The sequence below is a fragment of the Gigantopelta aegis genome, chromosome 8, assembly GCF_016097555.1.
Source record: "Gigantopelta aegis isolate Gae_Host chromosome 8, Gae_host_genome, whole genome shotgun sequence".
Lineage (NCBI taxonomy): Eukaryota > Metazoa > Mollusca > Gastropoda > Neomphalida > Peltospiridae > Gigantopelta > Gigantopelta aegis.
The window spans coordinates 6,558,884-6,575,073 of NC_054706.1; the positions used below are offsets into that span (position 1 = coordinate 6,558,884).

The 16,190-nt window shown below is 36.6% G+C and overlaps 1 protein-coding gene across 1 annotated transcript in view; it reads right to left on the reverse strand.

The window, feature by feature from the left end:
• LOC121378638 (cytochrome P450 4V2-like) overlaps positions 1–16,190 on the reverse strand; it is a 39,080-nt gene extending 22,890 nt beyond the window's left edge. The window contains exons 1-9 of the mRNA XM_041506905.1: positions 16,026–16,190; positions 14,829–14,941; positions 13,175–13,260; positions 11,612–11,802; positions 7,002–7,071; positions 6,310–6,436; positions 4,956–5,141; positions 2,407–2,509; positions 1,862–1,929 (exon numbers count right to left, since the gene is read on the reverse strand). Of these exons, the coding sequence (XP_041362839.1) occupies positions 1,862–1,929; positions 2,407–2,509; positions 4,956–5,141; positions 6,310–6,436; positions 7,002–7,071; positions 11,612–11,802; positions 13,175–13,260; positions 14,829–14,941; positions 16,026–16,185 (1,104 nt within the window). The 5' untranslated portion in view covers positions 16,186–16,190. The remainder of the gene's footprint in view (positions 1–1,861; positions 1,930–2,406; positions 2,510–4,955; positions 5,142–6,309; positions 6,437–7,001; positions 7,072–11,611; positions 11,803–13,174; positions 13,261–14,828; positions 14,942–16,025) is intronic.

Here is a 16,190-nt window from a genome sequence, read left to right on the forward strand (position 1 = left end):
GCTAGTGAGAAACGCAAAACCACTAGCCCGCAGGGCTAGTGGTTTCCCACCCCCTCTCCTTATCGCTCGATCGTGTTTTTGTTTTTTCTTCTTTTTCTCTCGGCTGAAATTTCGTTTAATAAATTTGATTGTGACATTTGTCATAGAATAATATCAACAACATCATCTGTATATAATAATAATCCACTTGAACTATGTCTGCAAACTGCAGTAACATGCTATCTCTACATCGTCACGGTTACAGCATGCATTATTTACTTTTCCCTTTCAAGTTTCTGGCACAGGAAATAAGTCTAATGACATGCGTGTTTTGATTGGTTGGACACGTCACGTGGTAGTTAATCTCGCACATAATTATATTTTAGGCTAACTTGGAAATCACCAATCGCGACGACAGGTTAACCTCAATCAAATAAACCCCAGTCATGCTTTGAATTTCAGTGTTTGTTTTATTTACCTATTGTTTTCTAATTTAACACTTCGCTTACATATGGTTATCGGCAACCAGGAAAACAATTAATTTAAATAAAACAGTTACTTTAATGGTAACCGCACATGCAATGACTCGGCTTGGGCTATTACGTTTGGATAATGTCTCACAGCTGCCGATACAAGATAATACCTTTTTTGTTCATCAATTAACAACGGATTAGATGTCGCCGTTCTATTCTTTTGATATCGGTCTGACATGGGATAATGCCCTGTATTTGAGCAATTGGCAGTACCGTTCCTGGCGACATGAATAGTAGGCCCTAAAAGCATAACCCACTACCAAATACACTGAACCATCTATTACCGTGTGTCACACTGTCGTACCCTCATTTAAATTTAATTGTTTTGATAGTGGTTTTAGATACCAACCATGAGTTTAATCAATTATTTTTCCCCGGGAGAGGGCAAAAGCGAAAATGGGACAATAACGATGGATCACACTTGACAGAAGACCAAACGTACATGTACAACACGACAAAACTGAAAGTTACAACATAATTTAAGTTTGTTTCATTTAACTGTTATACTCGTAAATGTGTAATCTTACAAAAATTAGATAAAAATCCAGTTATAATTGATCAAGAATTTGGGCTAGTGCTTTATCTTGGTGGGCTAGTGGTTTTCACAAACCCACTAGCCCTGTGGCTAGTGACTTTTCAAAATATTTGTCATACTCTGGGCATACCATTACAAATATTAATAATATTCGAACTAGTAGGCATTGCAGATGCCCCCGCTAAATTTAAATCTGTCGTGTGGAAATATTTTGGATTTTTAAACTACAAAAATGGCGAGACAAGTACAGTATGCAGACAGTGTCAACATGTCATAAGCATTTGTATGTATTAAAATGTTCTTTTTTTCCAAATACCCGATAATGGCTCTGATGTTTGTAGAATTAAGTTATTGTCACAAATAAAATAGTGATACACATGTATATGGATCACACAATCAATTAAGCTACATTAAACTATTTAACATATATTGTCTACGTGTCCCAAAAAACGCACCACCTTTCGGTGGAAAATCATGTGTACACATATTCACAGATATGTTCAGTCAGAAGGAAATACCTGCACTTTTATTGCAAAGTGCATGATTTAAAAAAAACAAAAAACATTGTACATGCAATTGATTAAGCAAATGCATGATACTACCAAAGACTAACGTTTAGCTAACCATGTTGTCATTATTATTTGTGAATGTGTGACTTGTTGGGATGTTTTTGCCTATATGTATTGTATTCATGAATAAATAGTTGTATCCATCACCTTATATTCGTGATGCGTATCGTATTCACCACCCTGTGTATTCGTTACACCTCTATATATTTACTCCTATATGTACTAAATTAGTAAAACAACAATACCTTGATACAGCGTTCAAGATATTTCATTTCTTTAAGGTCGTCTGAAGTCACCATCCTGTCGGTATTACCTGTAAATATTAAAATACCACACAACAATCTAGATGTATGGAGTAAACAAATTTCACAATGTTAAACACAGTGTCACCTGCAAATATTAAAATATCACACAGCAATTTAGGTGTATGGGGTAAACAAATTTCACTATAATAAACACAGTTTTGTCTGTAAATATTAAAATATCATATAACATAAATATTAAAATATCATATAACATATTTATGGGGTAAAAAAATGTCACTACATAAATGATAAAATACATCCAACATTTTACACGTAAAATACGACAGGTTTGGTTGTCATCAGACCGATAAACTTATTTATTTTAGAAACTTCTTTTTAAAAACATATATTTTCGAAACCAAACTCTCCTAGAATCTTCATTCTCCATAGTCCAAACCCTGCCCCTGCATAATTTCCTGCACACACCCCTGGGCCCTCCCTGGAAATTTTAAACATAGCTTCTACAAAGTGAAGTGATAGATTACCAAAAATCTCATCCAATTCCCTGTGAATTCGCTCCTGTATATCCTGGTGTGAGCCAATCAGATAGATGGTCCAGTTCATTGCTGCGGCCGTCGTGTCATGACCCTGAACACACACAACCCGATCAGATATTAGTTACTACAACACAGTGACTCCTATTCAAACAAACTTCATGTACACACTAGTTGCAGCTGTTGTGTCATGACCCTGAACACACACAACCCGATCAGATATTAGTTACTACAACACAGTGACTCCCATTCAAACAAACTTCATGTACACACTAGTTGCAACTGTTGTGTCATGACCCTGAACACACACATCCCGATCAGATATTAGTTACTACAACAAAGTGACTCCCATTCAAACAAACTTCATGTACACACTAGTTGCAACTGTTGTGTCATGACCCTGAACACACACAACCCGATCAGATATTAGTTACTACAACAAAGTGACTCCCATTCAAACAAACTTCATGTACACACTAGTTGCAGCTGTTGTGTCATGACCCTGAACACACACAACCAGATCAGATATTAGTTACTACAACACAGTGACTCCTATTCAAACAAACTTCATGTACACACTAGTTGCAGCTGTTGTGTCATGACCCTGAACACACACAACCAGATCAGATATTAATTACTACAATACAGTGACTCCCATTCAAACAAAATTCATGTACACACTAGTTGCAGCTGTCGTGTCATGACCCTGAACACACACAACCAGATCAGATATTGTAAACTGATGGCGAGTGTGTTCTGTATTGTGATTGGTTAATTACATTCTTGTTCCGGGATCAAATGAAAATAACACCTGGAAAGCTATAGCAATTGGAACAGGCCAAGTTGACGGTTCAACTGTCTACTGTTAGATTGTAGCCAGGTATTTTTTTCAAGAAATACCAAATACACAGTTAGTTCTGTAAAAAAAAATATTCTGTCCTGGGCACACACCTCAGCTATCTGGGCTGTCTGTCCAGGACAGTGGGTTAGTTGTTACTTGTTAGTGGTTGTGAGAGAGAAGAGGGTGTAGTGGTCTTACACCTACCCACTGAGTCGTTAAACCTCACTCTGGGTGGGAGCCAGTACCGAGCTGTGAACCCTGTACCTACCAGCCTTATGTCCGATGGCTTAACCACGATGCCACCAACGCCGGTTATTGAACCCAAGAAACTTCAGTATATGATAAAGCTATACACAAACGTCAGCTCAATATTTTGAGGTATTCTGAAAATAATGTCCGGAAAACAAATTTCTGTATCTCCTAAGTTCAAGGGCCATAACTCTGCCAAAAATGGACATATCACCTTGAAATTCAAATGTAATCTGTAACCGTACATGATAAAGTTATACACAAATTTCAGATGGATGGATGGATGGACAGACAGAAGGACGGAGATGAAATCAATAGTCCCCCCCCCCCCCCCCGGTTTATAATTAAGTGTATTTACATACCTACAAACAAAGCAATACCTTACTCTTTATTTCGATATTCACATCGTATTTAGACACCAACAAACCATGCAAAATCTTATTCTTGTTTATATTTTAACATTGTATTTAGACACTAGTTAACAAACTATATATATTATATTACTCGTTATTTTCTTAAAATTTGAATGACACCATGCAATAACTTACCCTTGTTTATTTAGGAGATAACCACATGGAGTTTTTAGATTTGCGGGTGTTATTGTCCATTTGAATGTAATTTTTGACAGAAGGCATTAGCCTGAGGTTAAAAATGAAACATTTGCAGGCATCAAATAAACAATAAAACTTGCAAATCTAAAAACTCCATATGGGTATATCCATTGTAAACTGAATAGGTTTTCTACAGAAATAACAGTATATTTGGTATTTCTTGACAAGAATACCTGGCTACAATCTAACTGTAGACCTTTGAACTGTCAACTTGGCCTGTTCCAATTGCTAGTCACTTTCTAACCATTAGCTTTCCAAGTGTTATTTTCATTTGATCACGGAAAATTAAGGTAATCAACCAATCACAATACAGAACACACTTGCCATCATTTTACAATGATATTTAATGTTGTTTATTTATTAGCAGTGCATTAACACGCCAATAAAACATGATATTTACTGTTGTTTATTTATTAGTAATGTATTAACATACAAAAAAACGTGATATCTTACTGTTGTTTATTGATTAGCAGTGTATTAACACACCAACAAAACATGATATCCAACTGTTATTTATTTATCAGTAGTGTGTTAAAAACACCAACAAAACATGATATAATACTGTAGTTTATGTAAAGAGTTAAAGTTTGTTTATTTAACGACACCACTAACACGCATTGATTTATTAATCATTTGCTATTCGATGTCAAACATTGGTAAATTTGACTTAGAGAGGAAACCCACTACAATTTTCCATTATATGCACCACGCCACAGACAGGATAGCGCATACCATGGCCTTTGATGTACCAGTCATGGTACACTGACTGGAACAAGAAACAGATGAATGGGCTCGATCGCAGACTGATCGCGTTACGAAGAAAGCCCTGAGCATTTCACCTCAAACATGAACGTGTCGACTTCCTCGCAAATCTCCTCATCGGTCAGCTGTTGGCTGCCATCCGCGTGCATCGTGTTGAGAAGGAGATCGAGGAACGCCAGACGTTTCTTCTCACCCACAGCTCCGTCCGCAGACTGGTCACCACTTGTTCTGGTCTTCAGCTGATCACGGCGGTTTTCAATCACCTGCAAGGAAATACACCACACATGTATATATACCTCACAATTTAAATAATGTAACAGTATCATGAGAGTGAAGTAATATGCTATAGTGATGATGATGACCTATAGAGCTGGGCGGTATTGAAATTTGAAGTTCAGTATCGATATTGGTATTTTTGGGGTGATTTACCTCGGTATCGGTACGGTATTGACACGATACCGATATCGAGCACTATTTTCGGTATACTCGGCTTTAAATGCATGCCTATATTAAGGGTCATCCGCTAATTTCATCTAAATATAATTAAATTTCATACACAAGGCTCTTGTCTGATTTATACCAACCCATTTTGCGTTCATCAGATATATTATTAGTGCTTTCTGGGAAATATTTTTCAATACCGAAATTTCCGTATTTTGAAATTTGCCCAGTACGGTAAATCGGTATTGACATAATACCGATACCAAACGGTATATATGGTATACCGCCCAGCTCTAATGATCTATCATAGACAAGAAGGAAGGAAGGAAATATGGAAGGAATGTTTTATTTAACAATGCACATAACACATTTTTATTTCAGTTATATAGTTAAGTACCACGCAGATAAGAGAAAACCTGCTGCCATCACGCAATTGGCCACTCTTTATATACAACATCTCACAGACAGGATAGCACATACATGTACATACCATGACCTTTGTTACACCAGTTGTGGAGTACTGGCTGGAATGAGAAATAACCCAATGGGTCCACTGACAGGGATCGATCCTAAACCAACCGCACATCAGGTAAGTGCTTTACCACTGAACTACGTCCTGCTTATATCATTTAGAGTCGCTATATAGTAGTTACATGTTAAAGTGATATTGATGACCTATCATGAGAAAGAAGTAACAGGTCACTATAGTACATGTTGACGACTTTTCATATTACATGAAACAAGTAAAACGTCAAAATACAGTAGTTACTTGTTATAGTGATGACAATAATGATGATGATAATGACCTACAATGTATCATGTCACATGAAAGAATTAAAAGTTCACTATACAGTAGTTACATGTTATCATGATGATGTTGATGACCTATCATGTCGCATGAAAGAATTAAAAGTTCACTATACAGTAGAGTTGCTTGTTATCATGATGATGACGATAATGACCTATAGTATTATAAAATACAATGTGAACCTGCTGCGTGAATTGGTGAAGAATGTCCAGACACCGGTCATGTTCCCTAGCCGGACCCAGCATGCCGAAGAGAAGTTTGTTCCAGAACCATGGAGTCTTAATGCGGGTCATTATCAAATTACCCATTCTGAAGTAGAAATATATCAGACATCTTTAGTGCATGCAAGTTAGATCATAATCAAATTACTAATTCTGAAGTAGAAATAAATCGGACATCTTTAGTGCACGCAAGTTAGGTCAATATCAAATTAGCCATTCTGAAGTAGAAATATATCAGTCGGGTTTTGGTAAAAGTTGATTAGCAGTCTGGTTCGTACAGCAGTTGAATTTTCCACCATCTTTACTTAAGAGGTCTAGGACAATCATGTGTAAATCTGATTGGTCAAGATCTCAGTATGCCTGATAGTATTGGACTTGTGGGTGACTTGTTAATGAGATACTCAGGTGACAATACAAACGCTCCATATATTTTCTTTGCAATGCTATCGGCTATCATGTGGCATCATCATTATACATATGGGTAATATTGTAAACTCAAACACATACTGATGATAATGTAGGCTTCATATATTTTCTTTGCAATGCCATCGGCTATCATGTGGCATCGTCATTATACATATGGGTAATATTGTAAACTCAAACACATACTGATGATAATGTAGGCCCTACACATGCAGTTGTTTTAATCTTACTTGTACACTGCAGTTACGTATTCCGAGTCACTTTTCTCCTGAGCTTTAACATTTTTACCCATCGCTGTCTCTGAAAGGTGTAGAATAAAAAGAGTTTAAAGAAAGATACATTTACCAAACACTGCAACTTATAGCAATGAAAGCATTTAGTGGATTTTAAGGGTACAACTTAATGTTTTGCTCATCATTCTTCAAACTACCATGTACCAATATTTACTGATACTTCCCTTTTTAATCCGAAATTTCCAAGTAGCACCATGTATATGGATAAGGATGGTACAACTATTAAATGCAGGCTCCTGGCCCTGATAATTTTAGTTACATTTTTCTGAAAAATATGCCCACCAAAACTCTAGAATTATTCTTGGAATTGTTTAATTTAATATGGAGTGAGGGATACCTGCCACTTGAGTGGAAGCACGCAGAAGTGTTTGCACTCCCCAAGGTGGGTAAGGATCTCTCCCTCCCTACTAATTATAGACCAATTTCATTAACATCAAGCGTCTGCAAGACCATGGAATCTATGGTAAACACTCGCCTTATCCACTTTCTGGAGGTAAATAGTTTGTTGTCTACCTTCCAGAGTGGTTTTAGGAAACATCACTCCACCACCGACCATATTGTACGTCTTCAAACCGAGGTAAAGGATGCCATGCGGAATGGACACAAAGTTGGTGGAGTGTTTGTGGATATAGAAAAGGCTTATGACATGGTCTGGCGAAGCGGTTTGTTAATGAAAGCGTATAAAATGGGGGTAAAAGGTGCAATGTTCACTTTTATTTCACAATTTTTAATGCAGAGAACATTTGCAGTTAATGTTAATGGTTTTTTCTCCCCAATCTTTACATTGGAAAACGGTATCCCACAAGGCTCAGTGATAGCACCCACCCTGTTTGCGATTTTTATTAATGACTTGGCCGAGGTGCTTATCACAAAAAACAAAAGTATTAAATCTAAGGTAAGTATCGGTCTCTTTGCAGACGATACAGCCTTCTGGAGAATCTCAAATAATTATGAGGACCTTCAAAAAGATCTCCAGGTAGATGTTAATAACTTAGCCCTATGGTCCAGAGCTTGGGGTGTTACCATTTCCATAGCAAAAACTAAAAGTATCATCTTTCATAAGAAAAGGCAGTTTAAATCGATTTGTGACCTTAAATTAAAATTTAACGAAGTGATCATTAATCATGTGCAATCAGTCAAATTTCTTGGAATAATCTTTGATCACAATCTTAGTTTTGGGGAGCACATTACTGAGGTGACTGGTAACTGTACTATATACCTTAATTTATTAAGGGTACTATCAGGCACACCATGGGGCGCAGATCGAAAAACTCTGCTTATGATCTTTGAAGCATTCATTGTGTCGAGACTGCAATATGGCGCACAGGCCTTTGGCTGTGCTAGCCAGACCCAGCTCAGGAAACTTGATAGCGTATATGGTAGGGCTCTCAAAATTATAGTTGGGGGTGCTATCTGTACGCCATATGATAGTGTTCTTGTTGAGCTGGGAGTAATGCCATTAGCCCTTAGGAGGATCAGGCAAGGTTTAAAATATATCAACAAAATACGTAGTCTGGTGCCTGATTCTCCGGTCAACCAACTTAAACCTGTACTAATTAAAAATATTAACAGAGATAGGGACATATCTGTTATTTCATATCTTAATAAGTTTGCTAATGACTTTGGGATAGTCGGCCTTCCATTGGTTAGTTTGGGGATTAACCCGACTTTCCCGTGGCAGGCGGGCTGCCCCAGGGTTCATTACCACGTCAGGGAAAAATATTATTAAAACAGAAAATCTCAATTTCAAGAAAATAATTTTTCAGGCAGTGGTTGGGGAACTCTACCCGGATGTGGTTCAGATATACACAGACGGGTCGAAGGACCCAATCACTGGTAAAACAGGGATGGCCTTTATTGTTAAAAATAGTAATAAAAAATCCGATAGCTATTAGGGCTAGGCTGTCGGATAATATATCAGTTTATACCACCGAATCATGGCCATACTGTATTCCCTGAAGTGGGTTGAAAGATATCATAATTATAATGGCCCTAGCAGATATGTTCTTTTCTCTGACAGTCTCAGTTCCTTGCAGGCAATCAATGGCACCCATAGTGTCAGACCCGAAATTATTTCTAAAATTGTCAAAAGCTTTAATAAATTGTTGGATAAAGGAATTGAGCTAGCCATGGAATGGGTCCCAGCTCATATTGGAATAACTGGTAATGAGTTGGCCGATGCAACGGCTAAAAGGTGTTTGCTGGACCCAGTAGTCAGTGTACCAGTGGAACATAACTTTAATGAAATAAACTCAATAGCTGACCCACACTTTGGTAACCTGTGGCAGACCGAATGGAACCACAGAGTCAGAGTGTGGCATTCTTATATTAAACCAAGGGCGACCACCCCTGGACCGGTTTCATTTAATGTCAAGGCAACTAAAATTATTGCAAGATTACGTATGGGTGTCTCTTCGGGATTAAACGATATCAGATTTAAAATTAAGAAAATTAATTCACTCAACTGTGTTAATTGTAAAGTTGTTGATAGTGTTAAATTGGTAAATTTCTTTAATGTAAACAATATAAAGTTTAATGCATTTAATGTATTAAACCCATCTAAAGAACATAAAATGACAATCGACAGGTTAGTGGTCGCCTTTGTTTATCAAACTAAAATATATATATAAATGTTTAATATAGATTGGGCAGCGCCTATCGCTGGTAGGGGTGGGGGGCGGCCGCCGCTAAGGCATTGTTAGATTGGTGCGAAGACGGCCGCCTGCCGCCATGCTGGACGTGTATGGTTCTGCTCTTTTCCTTCCGATGGCTGCTCTTGGGCGTGTCAGTACTGCTCTTTAAACTTTAGTTGCCTCTTCTCCCTTAGGGATTTGGAAGGACGTTGACCGCCCCTTCTCTCCACTTCTCGGAATCCTCCGTGTCTTTGTCGCGCCTGGCAGGCTTTGGAGTAGGCGTTTCATTTTATTTTAAACATGTACCGAATTTTAAACTGTATATACATTTATATATAACTATTTTTATAATGTCTATATTATTATGTATGGTTGGTGATGGATGACTGTTTTATTACTCCGAGCTGATAGTTGGGGGTGTGTTATCTGGCAGTAACAACCCCCCTTCTCGCCGGTCAAATATATTGTATAAATCGTTTCCATTTTTATTTTGGTGTTTATTTTTTAAATTAAATAGGTTACCAGCGTGCTCTTTTAAATATGTGTTTTTTATGATAAGTTATTTATGTTTTTAACCTCTTTTTATAATAGGAAATAGGAATTTAATAGGGCGGTGCGCTGCTCCTATCCTAGGCTATGCAACATGGTTCTATACCATACTTGTATGCGCTAGGTTTCTAAATTAAAGTGGTGCCAGCGTCTGATGAATGGCATAACGTTCTGTTTCTCCAGGATTATGGAGAGGCGCCCCTGGACTTGGAATCGCCAGGATACGTTTTTATATTGCCAGACTCACCAGACGCTTAACTTTCCCGGTTTAAATACTTTTTTTAATTTTTTTATTTTATTTATTATTATTTTTTTTTATTTTTTTTTTTTATTATTATTATTATTATTTTTCCTTCTCTGGTAGAATCGTTGGCCCTTGGGCCTAATTTTTGATGGGGGCACCGAGACTGGAGGGCACGACGGTTGGGTTGGCCGGGGGGGGTGCTGGGTGGGTGGGGGATACTCCACCGGAAGATGGTTAGGGCGGTAGGCCTAGGCGGTTTTGGTCGTAAGAGTTGTTAGGTTTGTCCGGGGGACTGCCCCCCCCCCCCCCCTCCCCCGGAACCTTCCCCGGTTTCGGCCACACCGAAGTCCCCAATACGATGGGTGCCCCTAAGTAAAACATTTCCCTATTAAAAAAACCTTTTTGTGGCTGAAGCCTAACCTCTTAGTCACCTGCCACCCCTATTTTGAGGGCTAATTAATATATTTAAAAAATTATTTTAAAATATATTTATATTTAGGACTGCCCGATCTAAATTTGCGTTACAAATTGTTAGTTGATTGCTGTATATTAAATATTGTTTGGGAAAATAATGCACAAAATTATTTATTGTAAAGTCCTTTTTCCCTGTTTGTTTAAATATCAAAATTGCCCCAGTAATTGTTCTGTCCCAGGTTGGACTACTGGCATCCGGTGGCCGAACCTGGGATAGACATGCTCGAAACCTTCGTGGTATAGGAGCATGTAAATATTTTATTGATTGATTGCAGTATTATATTAAATACATACATTTATGTCAATTTATTTTGAAAATGTATCGATAAATAACAGTTACAAATTGCATAAAGTCACTTAACATAATAAAACAAGTTTATACTAAATTTGTTGACTTTTTACATTCTGTAAATTCACAAAACATGAAAAACAATTCCCCAAGTCATGCAATTTCAAAATAAATATAAATCACTTTCTTCTTTCCTTATTATGGTCTGTTTTTGTAAACGCCAACCCATTTTCCCTAATGATGTAATTTTCTGCATATTATCAAAAGACAACATTCAGTTTTTCATCCAACTGCAATCAAGTAAATTGTATTTATATAACTGTCAACTATAAGCAGTTAAAAACATTTTACCACTTACCACAGATGATGTCCAAGGCACAGAGTGTGATGTGTTGAAATATATTGAATGGCTTCCCATCAGCTTTTCCAGACAGACGTCTCGTTAAAATCTGCGACTTCTCATTGAACACTGTTATGAAGTCATTAAGAATCTTGAAGTGGAACGTCGGGGTGAGAAGCTTGCGATGTGTATGCCATTTCGTACCTGTACTGTGAAAGATGGAGATTGACAACAAAGTGATCCATAATACATGAGCTACTTCAGTACTTGGGAGAAAATAAATGGCACATATCTGTATCTTTTCTTGTGATACACAGAAGTATGAACTGATGAATGGTATAATTTAACAATAAGACATAAAGGGCTGAATTTATGAACGGTACATGTATTAAACCATTAGTGAGTGTAACTTCCCTGAACAGCTGTGTATATAATTTATGATATTAAACACAGGTCTTTAGCCACAATCACACAAGTCTTATTTGTCCTTGTTTAACAGATAAGAAATTTTTTAAATAAAAGTATGATGATCATCTTTTGTAAATTTGGCCCTTAAAATGTTAAATACTTGGCTGTCATTTTGGCTGTTTGGTGACATGAAAAAAAGATAACAGTTTATCGAGCTTTTCAGTGAAGTATGCTAGGTGTATTGTGTACTACAATATGTAAAACAGAAAATCAATAAAACTCCAGAAACTGAAAACTAAACCACATTACACAGCGTTAAAAACAAATAAAATGGCCGAGGTAAAGAGCAAGTGGATAGTCTGCCGTTACAAAAGGATGTAAAGCTTACTAACTAGACACCCTATTCTGTGATGGTCTGTAGGTGTTCACGGTCGCTGACCCTAGTTTATAAACTATATATCCTTTTCGTTTCGCAAAAAAATAATTTTTAGTTACTACAAATGCCAGGACGACAAGAAACACACTGAAGTTTGTTTGTTTTTGCTTAACAACACCACTAGAGCACACTGATGTATTAATCATCAGCTATTGGATGTCAAACCAAAGTTGACAATATAAGCAACAGGTTCTAAGTAATGTTCAAGTTAAGAGGGGAAAAACCTGTAATAGACCCAAACATTTTTTACACTGCATAATAACTAGGGTTAGCAAATATAAGTGTTTGAACTATTTATAGAAACTTTTGTATTATACACCCTAAAAGAATAAATGTCAAATGTTGAATACTGTAGTGCTGTATACACCTTGGATAGATGTAACTGACTCAAAGTGTCGAATGTTATCACGAAACCAATGACTTATAGACCTTAGAAACTGACACCATTTGTTGAATATAAAGAAACCAATGACTTATAGACCTTAGATACAACTGACACCATGTGTTGAACATAAAGAAACCAATGACTTATAGACCTTAGATACAACTGACACCATTTGTTGAACATAAAGAAACCAATGACTTATAGACCTTAGAAACAACTGACACCATTTGCTGAATATAAAGAAACCAATGCCAAAGAATGGACTAGAAACAGCAACAGTGTCACCAAGGCAACATTCAACCACCTCAAAGATTGCACGAGTTTCAACAAACCTTCATTTGTTGCCACTTACCTGGTGAGGAGTCCAGTACCCAGCCACGGGTGGAGGAAATTGTAGACTGGAGCTTTGTCCAAGATCGTGGTGCTGTTTAGAAGCTTCTGAAAGAAATAAACTTAGATTTAGTTTTATTATATTTAACACACAGAGAATCAACAGATCATATTAATATGGCCTGCTGGAAATAAGACAGCACAGGGTAAGTGAAGTGTTTTTGACAGTGTGTGGAAGATTTGGACCTCCGAGATGTATTTTAGAGAATTATAAAATTGAGCTACATAATAAACGACCTGCAATATTTTGGATATCTATTTCATCTGCTAGATCTAAAAAATGGATTTCTTTTCACAGGGCACTATTTCAAGCCCTGAATTTAACTAAGTACTCATGAAAACCATGCAGTTTGAATGGTCAATAGCAAATTCATACCACAAGTACATTGTGTCATTTGTGCGTCTCTCTCTCTCTCTCTCTCTCATATATATATATAGATATAGATATATATATGGCTTCTCCCTCACCCCTCCCAAGTCTATCCCTACTACTAGAGATTTTGCCCGTCCCTCACTCCAAATATTGTTCCTACGGACGTGTAATAGCCCAAATGTATAATGTATTAAATAAAAAAGGTATACTTGTATCTCTGAAACTAAAATAATGGACTGTAATCTGTAAAAACTAAATCATTTCATTATTTCAAGAAACTGGGGGGGGGGGGGTTTTAAAGAATAAAAGAATGTATTCAGTGGAACATTTTCACTGTTGCCATTACATCTATATAATAAAATGACAATAATAATACTGTAATTTAAAGTTGTAAAGTAACAACTTTGCAATTGTTTAATTACATCATAAAAATAACTATCTTGAATCATGCATAAAAATGTTATTATTATACATACAAATTATATATTTTGTAGCCCACATCATAATTATTATAATATTAATAATTATCTTATTATTTCAAAGTTGTTAAAATTTATAATTAATATTACCTGAAAATTGCATCAACAAAAATTTATATTCTGCCCAACCTGCCTCTAGTCAGGTCCCCTCGACATATTAGGTATATGGAAACACGTAGGTAATAAATATAGATTGTGCTAATTTAGATTCCCGTTGTTCGCTTCTATTATATGACAACCCAAGCTGCTATAATACTCATAAGACATGCTGCGACTATGTGTTAGCTACAGAAAATAAATGACAATATGCAAGGCCTGCAAAAAGTATTATGATAATTTTATTCTATGTAAAACAGTAATCACTAAGGCTTTGCTTCACCCCAAAAGACCCGGATGATCAGTAACTAGGCCGTGTGACGTCACACCGGTTCCGTGAATAAGATGATACGAGTTGCCTCCCTTTATGAAACACAGAGTTCAAAATGATTTCAGGGTGAAACCAACTGGAATCCTTATTGATACTCTTAACACCCAAACAGCTGACCAAAAAAGCTGTAAATACTGTGCATAGTTATTTGTAACACCTCAGCACTCTTTCAGCTGTGGCTGTTTGGTGTCCAACAAATGGGGTTTTCAACTCTTTGTCTAGAAAGAGAGAGTAAGCCAACTGCACCAAACTGGCTACTCCTTTCAAAAAGCAGCACGGGATCTTTTATGTGAAGAGAAGAGCACCATGAAGGAAATTAATTATCAGAATAATTAACCTCAACAAACTCTGGTTTAAAGATCCCAACAAGGGGCTGTACTCCAAGCCAGATCCTGAACATGCCATAATCCCGGTTCTCCATAGAGTAGTCAAACAGCTGCTTGTAGAAACCTGAAAACAAAACAAAACAATACACACATGTAACAAGAAATTCCATAAAGACATCCATATAGCATTATCATAGTATGTATGGTGAGCCTGTATATATTTATTTGTATAGTTTGGACCGGAAAAGTTTGGTTCTCTTTAAGTATATTAAAAACAATAATTAAAAAAATTATTAAAAAATCATAATAAAGGAATATGTTATGTACAATGACATCTATAGATTCATTCATTACCTAGACCACATTGGACAAATAACATACAATTATGGTAAAACCAAATATGGAACTCTTTCTCATTTCAGTATTTCACCTTTTGATATGAAACATATATATGTCTTAATATTGTGATGGGAATCATATTTGTTTGTGGTTATCACAATGGTTATTGTATTGGGTAATGTTTGCCAACACGTGTACATTTAGTCCGTGAAATAGTATCTTTGTTGATGGCATCGTGTTCATGTGCATGGGGAACAGATGATCGGGTGTCCCGAAGGCGTATATCAGCATTTGGGTATGTTAAAATGAGACTGGACTGGACTGTTGACAGAGCGGGGACGTACCCAAAGCAGGGTCGTAGCATGAATCAACATGTTGAACCCAGATGATAACATTCTGACACTTGACAGACTGACTCGGTAGGTAATGGAGGGTTTGGGGGTGGATTTTGTATTTAGCTAATTTTATGACTGTGTAGTATATTTATTGAGTTCGTATTTATTAATGACAATGTGCAAATAAATTATTGTTAAAGTTGCTCAGTCTCCTGTAAATACTAATAATGTGTTATCTAATATAGCTTATTATTATTATTATTATTATTATTATTATTATTATTATTACAACACATGACAGATGATCATGACTGGAATAAATCAGAATCCTATTGCCTGGATGAAAAAGTAGACATGCCCCCCAAATTTGAGGTCCCAATAATGAAATGGGTGTAGATAGGATGGGATTCCCGCTACAATATGAATATGAATAATATAAATAATTTAAGTGCAAAGTCCATTTTAAAATGTAGGCCAAGTGACGCAAGTCACCAAGTGCTTGTGTAACTTGAGCTAGGAAATACTGTTAATTACCAAAACCACTGGTTTGTAGTTGGTGCGCATTTCCAATCAGTGGAAGAGCCGGTCGTCCAGGTATCTGGTTCACGCGTTGTCTTGTTTCGTACGTTTTGAAAAACCAAATTAACAACAAAATAAAGGAAGTGACAGCGACTATTAACAAAACAGCAGCCATACTGC